The 7355-nt window shown below is 52.6% G+C and overlaps 1 protein-coding gene across 1 annotated transcript in view; it reads left to right on the top strand.

Annotated features, from left to right (window-relative positions):
- The first annotated feature begins 395 nt into the window (after positions 1-395).
- MYH7B (myosin heavy chain 7B) overlaps positions 396-7355 on the top strand; it is a 28464-nt gene continuing 21504 nt past the window's right edge. Inside the window, exons 1-7 of the mRNA XM_042800896.1 lie at positions 396-492; positions 1421-1524; positions 3235-3378; positions 3475-3631; positions 3748-3775; positions 4919-5015; positions 5879-5902. Coding sequence (XP_042656830.1) covers positions 396-492; positions 1421-1524; positions 3235-3378; positions 3475-3631; positions 3748-3775; positions 4919-5015; positions 5879-5902 — 651 coding nt within the window. The remainder of the gene's footprint in view (positions 493-1420; positions 1525-3234; positions 3379-3474; positions 3632-3747; positions 3776-4918; positions 5016-5878; positions 5903-7355) is intronic.

Here is a 7355-nt window from a genome sequence, read left to right as displayed (position 1 = left end):
TCTGTAAAGCTGGAATAGGTTTAAGCCGAGCTTATCAAGAAACAGGGTGTCATTGACGATCTCTGGTGATGCCTAAAATGCGAATGTGGATTTTGACACCAAAGTGATGCCGGCTCACCCAGATGGGATTTGCAGTGCGGGGCTGATAGCAGCAGAAGGGAAAGTGTTGAGTAATTGTCTTGTTATTATAGTTATTATTAGCTAGTATTGTTGTCGCTGTCTTCTCTCACTCTCTAAAATTTAAAGCGCATTTGGTGACCGTGTTGCTCTTGGTTAGCAGCCCAGGGACGGGTGCTTTCCCCATGCACTGACTCCTTGTCCCTTTCCTCCTTCCAGCGTTCAGGTGTCTTTCACTCTTCCTTCACTGCTGCCAAGTCTTCCTCCAGCTGGGCAAGATGTCTATGCTGGACATGAGCGTGTTTGGGGAGGCTGCTGAATACCTCCGGAAAAGCTACACAGAGCAGCTGAAGCTTCAGACAATGCCGTTTGATGGTAAGACCCCAAGGCAGCTCTTGGCACAGCCCTATGTGGGTGCCCCAGGCCAGCCCCTTGGTCATGGCTCTCTTTGGAGACCATCCCTGTCCTTTTCCCTGTGCTGTTCCTCATGGTATTTCAGGCACTGCAGAATTGCTCCCACCACCCTGGAAGACAGGAAGATCTCAGAACTAGGAAAAGCAGGGTTTTGACTTTCCTCTTGTTTGCTGAGGTGTGGGCGAAGGTGGCCCTTCATCTTCCCTGACCCTAAGGGAGATAGATGGGCTGAGGGACTGGTGTCAAAGCCTTGTCCAGCTCCATTTTGGTTTGGAGGTGTCTTCTCTGTCCCAGCCACCCCACTGTACCATGGCTCACTGTACTTGGGCTCCAGGGCCCAACTTGCTCCTCTCAGTTTGGCAAATAAGGAGAGTTTTTGCTTCCTCTCACCATCTTTTTTCATGACAGTCTGAGTGCAAGCACACATGAAGCACCAGACTTCTGTCAGGCTAAATGTTGACTTTGGCAAATTAAACAGCTGCCAAACATGAAGACAAGGAAATCACAGCTCCTATGACCAAGACCATAGGAAGGAATTATCACCATCATTCCATGTTACCAGACTGTGTTCATGTGGCTTTCAGTTGATAATTTCAAATGGTTTCCTACATTTCAACCTGTTTTGTCTCTCCTCTCCTCTCCTCTCCTCTCCTCTCCTCTCCTCTCCTCTCCTCTCCTCTCCTCTCCTCTCCTCTCCTCTCCTCTCCTCTCCTCTCCTCTCCTCTCCTCTCCTCTCCTCTCCTCTCCTCTCCTCTCCTCTCCTCTCCTCTCCTCTCCTCTCCTCTCCTCTCCTCTCCTCTCCTCTCCTCTCCTCTCCTCTCCTCTCCTCTCCTCTCCTCTCCTCTCCTCTCCTCTCCTCTCCTCTCCTCTCCTCTCCTCTCTCCTCTAGGAAAGAAGCGTGCTTGGATCCCAGATGAGAAAGAAGCTTATATTGAAGTGGAAATCAAAGATGTCTCTGGTGGCAAAGCCACTGTGGAAACCAAAAACAAGGATGTAAGCAAAATACCTTTCCTTTTCCAAGGGAGAGCAAGTGTGTGCAGAGGGGGGATACGTGTGACAAGATCACGTCTGAAACTAGCTGAGCTCTTGCTGATAACCCTTCTACGCTTGGCCATCAGTCATACCCTGAGGGGACACACACCGCAGTGTGTCAGGACACGTAGGCCAGTTACTTGCCAAGAGTGGCAGCGGTTCAGCATCCCCCCATCGAGTGTTTGCTTTCAAACACGGTTTACCGTGCGAGTCAGACCGAAGGGGGACAGCCGGGCTGGCCCAGCACGGCTCCCGGCTGCGGGAGAAAGGGCTGCCCGAAGGCAGCGCCTGCCCCAGCACAGCCCTTTGCAATGCTGAACTGCTGCCCGGCTCATCTCGGAGGTTGAAACGAGAGGTAAGGGGCCAGTTGGCCAATTCCTGCTCATTTTAGCTGGGATTTGCAGTGAAGTAAGCAGTGCTGTTGGGGGGACAGGCGCTGGACAAAGGGGTAGGACCAGCTATGCCTAGTGGTGAAGCTCTAGCTTCCCAGCAGTGGGAGGGAGGCAAAGCAAGCAAGGATCACCTGATATTTGTCAAGATAATATCCAATAAAAATAGCTTCAGATGAGCTTAATTAATATTCCTTTCTCGGCTACGGGAATTGCATGGCCCTGCAACTTTATCGCAGTGCAGAGAGGCGCACTGGTGTAAAGCTAGGAAAAAACAACAAGGAGCTGACCAGGCAGTAAATGGTAGACTTTATTATTTCTATTTCTCAGCTAGTCAGCATGGCTTTGAAAATTTTTTTGCCCGAAACTGGGAAATAAAGTGAAGAAATTTGCCCTCTCCAAAATAAAATTTATTGGGGAGAGGTTATAAATTTAAAAAGTTTATTCTGATATTTAGAAGCTCTTCAGCTTCTGCAAACAAAGCAGTTTCTAAATGTTTTTTGCTGTTCCCTCTTGAAACCATGTTTTTTAAGAATTTGTCATGGATTTACAAAATCTGAAACTATATCTGCTTTCCTTGGATCAGCATTTCCCGCAGAAACAGTTTCAAGAGTCATAACCTCACACGTATCCTTCTATCTACCCTCCCGCTTTTAACACCTAACACCTTCTAGCACCATGCATTTCATTTGCACCTGTAAAAAAACCCCAAACAAACCCCTTGGAAAAGTTTCATTTAACCTTTATTAACAAGACCATTTGCTAAATCCAGCTTCTTCCATTCAGGCCAGATACGTAATGTGATAGTTTCCTAGCACTTGGCTTTGCGGGATTAAATAAATCTAGTTATAAGTGATGGGGTACAGGCTTCAGCTGTTTGCCCAAATAACCAGGGATGTCTTGAGCAAAAGACTGTGCCACTGCAGGGTTTTAGGCTGTGAAGAAGAGCGCAGGACAGGGGTGTCGAGCACGTTGTGGGGTGACATCTTGGTGCACCCCAGCTTGAACCCCCTCTGTTGGGCTTGGCTACAGCCTGACTCTCTGGGGAGCAAATGGGTCTGGGGCTTGCTTAGGCTTTGTGTCTGGGGTGCTGGTGGGGCTCCCCTAACCCTGTCACCCCAAAATGGAGGGCATCCCCGTCGGGAGGGCAGCAGGCACAGATGCAGGGTTGTCTCCAGCATCAGACTGTCAGTGTGTCCGTCCACCTGGCAGGTTTTGGGGGGAGAGGGTGTTTGGTGGGGGCTGGGGTCCGTCTGATGTGTCCCCCCGACTCCTCCGGCAGACGCGGGTGGTGAAGGAGGATGAGCTGCAGCCCATGAACCCCCCCAAGTTTGACATGATTGAGGACATGGCCATGCTGACACACCTCAACGAGGCCTCTGTGCTCTACAACCTGAAGCGCCGCTACTCCCACTGGATGATCTACGTAAGCTGCAGCGGGCGGAGGGGTCACCCATGGGGTGGGGAGGCAAAGGGGTGTCAGGGCACCCCCGTTGCTCATCCTCCCCCTTTCCTCCTGCAGACCTACTCGGGGCTCTTCTGTGTCACCATCAACCCCTACAAGTGGCTGCCCGTCTACACGGCGCCCGTGGTGGCAGCCTACAAGGGCAAGCGGCGCTCCGAGGCACCCCCGCACATCTACTCCATCGCCGACAACGCCTACAACGACATGCTGCGCAGTAAGCCCTCGCCTTGGGGACCCCCATCTTGGGGGGGGGGGGGGGGGGGGTCTGGGCTCCCGGGGCAGGGGGTGAGGTGGGTGGCACTGGCCTAATGCCTGCTCCTTCTCTTCCAGACCGCGAAAACCAGTCCATGCTCATCACGTAAGTGCCCCTCCATGCCCTTGCCCTGCCTGGCCCCGGTGCGAGCAGCCGAGGCCCCGCACCCTGCGCTCCCGGGGAGCCCTGGGCAGGCACCCCGTGACCCAGGAGGGCCCCCCCCGGCCATGTCCCCCCCCCCACCCTGGCAGCTGTCAGCCCCCCCCGTCCCTTCCTGGCCGGCCGCTGCCACCATGCCAGCTGACAGAGCCCCGCGCGGGCCCGGCGGGCTCCCCCGCACCCCGACAGCTGCGGGAGCTGCCGTGGGGCACCCCGGCCACCGGCACCCTCCGAGGAGCGAGGGGGAAGGAGAGATGGAGGCCAAGGCCAGAGGGAGATGGCGGCAGCGGCTGGAGGGGCGGCGGCGGGGGAGGAGGGTGACGTGGGAGGGTGTAGGCCAGGTTGATTTCAAGTGACATATAGATAAGGGCTATATAAAGGACTCTAAAGGACCCTACGCCGCTGCCAGGGGCCACGGACATTTTTAGCCTTGGCCATAGCCTAATTAGGAAAGGCAGGGGCTGCGGAGAGATGCTTGGCGCGTGTCTGGTGGCGGCTCTGCTCCCCGGCTCCCCCCCGGCTCTTTGTGATCTGGGATTACAATGGGAGAGCGGCTAACTATAGGGATGAGCTCAGTGGGGCCCGCCAGCCGCCCGCACCCCGCGCCGGGCACGCCGGCCCCTGCGCTCGCCCCGGCAGGAGTCACCCCGGTGCGGTGCTGCTGCCATCTCCGAGACCCCCCAACAAAGCGGGGAGTGCTGAAACTCCCCTGAGGGAGCAGGCAAGGCTGGGTCCCGGCTGATCCCAGACAGCTGAAGCCCCGGGGCCAGGGCTGTCCAGCCTCCCACCATATCTGCGGAGGGCAGCTGAACCCCCGCGACACGTTCAAGGAGGCCGGCAGAGCCCGGGCTTGCAGCCGGAGGACACGGCGAGGATGGAGCTGGGTTTTGTTCCAAAGACAAGTCCCCAAGACAAGCACGTGCACCCCCAGGCTGGAGGGGATTGATACTGCTGACCTCCCCGTCCCCCCAGTACTTTGCTTTCCCTCCTGGCATGATGAGCGGGGTGGCAGGTCGGCAGGGTCTCTGTTTGAAGTTTTGCCTGTTCTTTGCCTCATGTCCTTGATCTGTGTATTTCTGTTACTCTAAGCGGAGAATCTGGTGCTGGTAAGACTGTAAACACCAAGCGGGTCATTCAGTACTTTGCCATTGTCGCAGCCTTGGGCGACACACCGGGCAAGAAATTAGTAAGACCCTCTTTTGAAACAAGTTCTTGTTGTTTTCTTCCTTTCTTTATTTTTCTTCTTTTTTCCCCCCTCCCCCTTTCTACTTCTTTTTACTTTTTTTTTTTTTTTTTTACTTCCCCCAACTTTTTGCATTTGGAAGCGTGTTTTGGTCTGACCCACCCAGGACTTGGCTTTTCCCTGACTTTTGAACAAGCAAGGCTTGAAATTATTCTGCTCAAGGGGAAATGGATTGTTTTTTATGTGGCTGCTCAATCTGTGCAGCCTGGAAGAGGTGCTTTAGATGCCTTCTTTATCTTCTCTTCCTCCTTCAACATCCCACAGATCTTCTTCTTAAGGAGCATTAAAAGAATGGAGTAAACTTGCCATTTCCCACCTTGCCTCTTTTAAGCCTTGCTTTTCATCCTTTTCTCCTTTTTTTCTCCTCTTGTTCATTTTGACCCTTTTCTACCTTGTGCTTTTCTTGCTCTTGTTTTGATTCTTGCATTTCTTTGGTGCTGGTTATTTTTGAGCTGCCCTTGCAATTGCTTATTTCTTCTTGGATATGCTGAGGCTCCAGACTGCTTTTCCCTTGCAGAAGCAAACTGGCTGCTTTAGGTATCATACAAGCAATACTTCAGCATTATTTTCTTTACTATTCTTTGGGTTTGGATTTAACTGTTCTTGCTTTTTGACGCATTTCTTTATTTTCTCGAGCTAATCTATTTAACCACTTTTTGGCATCTCTTCTAAAGTTTAATCCTCCCATTTTTTCATGGACGTTTTTTGGCACTAAATGGTCATGCCCTGCTTTTCTGACCATGCTTCTTGTGGTTCTTGCCTGGCTTTTCTGGATTTCTAAAGACAATTTTCTTTCTTTTCTCTAGGCAGCTCTTGCCACTAAAACTGGGGTAAGTGTTGTAGACTCCTAATCTTTAATGCGGAGGACAGGATGCTGTTGCACCACAGGGCATGGCAGAGTGATGAGGAATGCCTGTGTGGGGCCTCTGCCTTGGGCCTGGAAGCAAGGGCTGCCCCAGCACCTGGGCAGCATTTGGTTCTCCGCTTGGCTTTGTATCTCCCACTTTCCCATAGTTTGAAGCTTTGGTGTTTCATCTCTTAGTGTCTTTCTACCTTTCTGACTCCAACCTCTCCTTCAAGGGATCATTACTCTTCAAACGCTCCTTTCTAACTAGCACAGTGTTTGCCTGTGGGTGGGGTGGGCTCCTCCAAAGATAAGGTGAAGCCTCTGCTCCCTGAGAGGTTAGTGTTGCCCCCCGGCTGGAAGCCCAGCTGAGGGTGATGGTGCTGAGGGGCAGGGAAAGAGCCTCTTTGCCACAGGCAGCACTGTGCTCCACATGCAGACCGGTGCCTGGATGTGTCACCCTCTGCAAAGACCTGAACTGGCTCGGCCCACCACATTGCAGGCAGCTGATGTCCTTCTCTGGGTGCATTTCCGAGGTGCTTGCTTAACTCCAAGGAAACAACTGAGTGCCTTCAGAAATCCCGCAAAGGTTCAGTTCCTGGTGCTCCCAGCACCCCAAGGGCTCAGCCATGTCAGCAGCTCAGTTGTATGTCCTTGGCCCTCGGTTTCTCTGAGCACTAAGGGACAGCCTTAAGCTGATGCACACTCTTGGTTGGGGGATGCTCGTTAATACATGAGCCTCAGACCACTTGGGCAAACTTACTCAGATTGAGATATCTTGGGGGCTGAATCTGTGGGTCCTGGGGCAGGCCATGGGGCAGCCCCCACTGAATCGTACAGGCCAGACAGTTTTGGATCAAGCTGAACTTAAAGGTAACAGTTTAAAGGGTATCCAAATGACAACATAAAGCTGTGATTCACAGCTGCTCCCTGTCTCTTTTGCCCTTCACATGCCTGGAGCTGCAGAGGTGGGGAGCAGTCGTGGGCCTAACATTGAAAACACAGCACAGCTCTTGGTGGGAAGGGCCCAGAGCTGGTGTTTCCCACCTAAGGAAAGTCCTACGGTCTGTAATGTGTCAGAACATGGGTAAAAGCTCTCATGAAGAATCTTGCAGGTTCCTGTGCCACCAAACTCTACTACTGTTGTCAAACCCCACTGTCCTCTGTGTGGCTTGGCACGAATCTCTTGCTTCTCTGCTTGAATTCTTGTCCTGCTTTGCCTGCGTTAGGTGGAGGCTGTCTCTTTATTTTGAACTGTGCACGTGAGACGTGAATGAGAAAACAAGGTTAGAGGAAGATTAATCTTGGGACTTGCGCAGGAGACCTCCAGTGAGTTCAGCAGATCACACCAGCTGGGACCTGTGATGTGTTCCCATCACACTGTGACCCCGCTGTGCATGCTGTTGGTGTAGGGAGTTGTAGATCAAGCCTATTTTCTG

Source organism: Tyto alba, unplaced genomic scaffold, assembly GCF_018691265.1.
Source record: "Tyto alba isolate M040663 unplaced genomic scaffold, T.alba_DEE_v4.0 Super-Scaffold_33, whole genome shotgun sequence".
In the NCBI taxonomy this organism is placed as follows: domain Eukaryota; kingdom Metazoa; phylum Chordata; class Aves; order Strigiformes; family Tytonidae; genus Tyto; species Tyto alba.
This window is presented reverse-complemented; position numbering and strand designations above follow the sequence as displayed.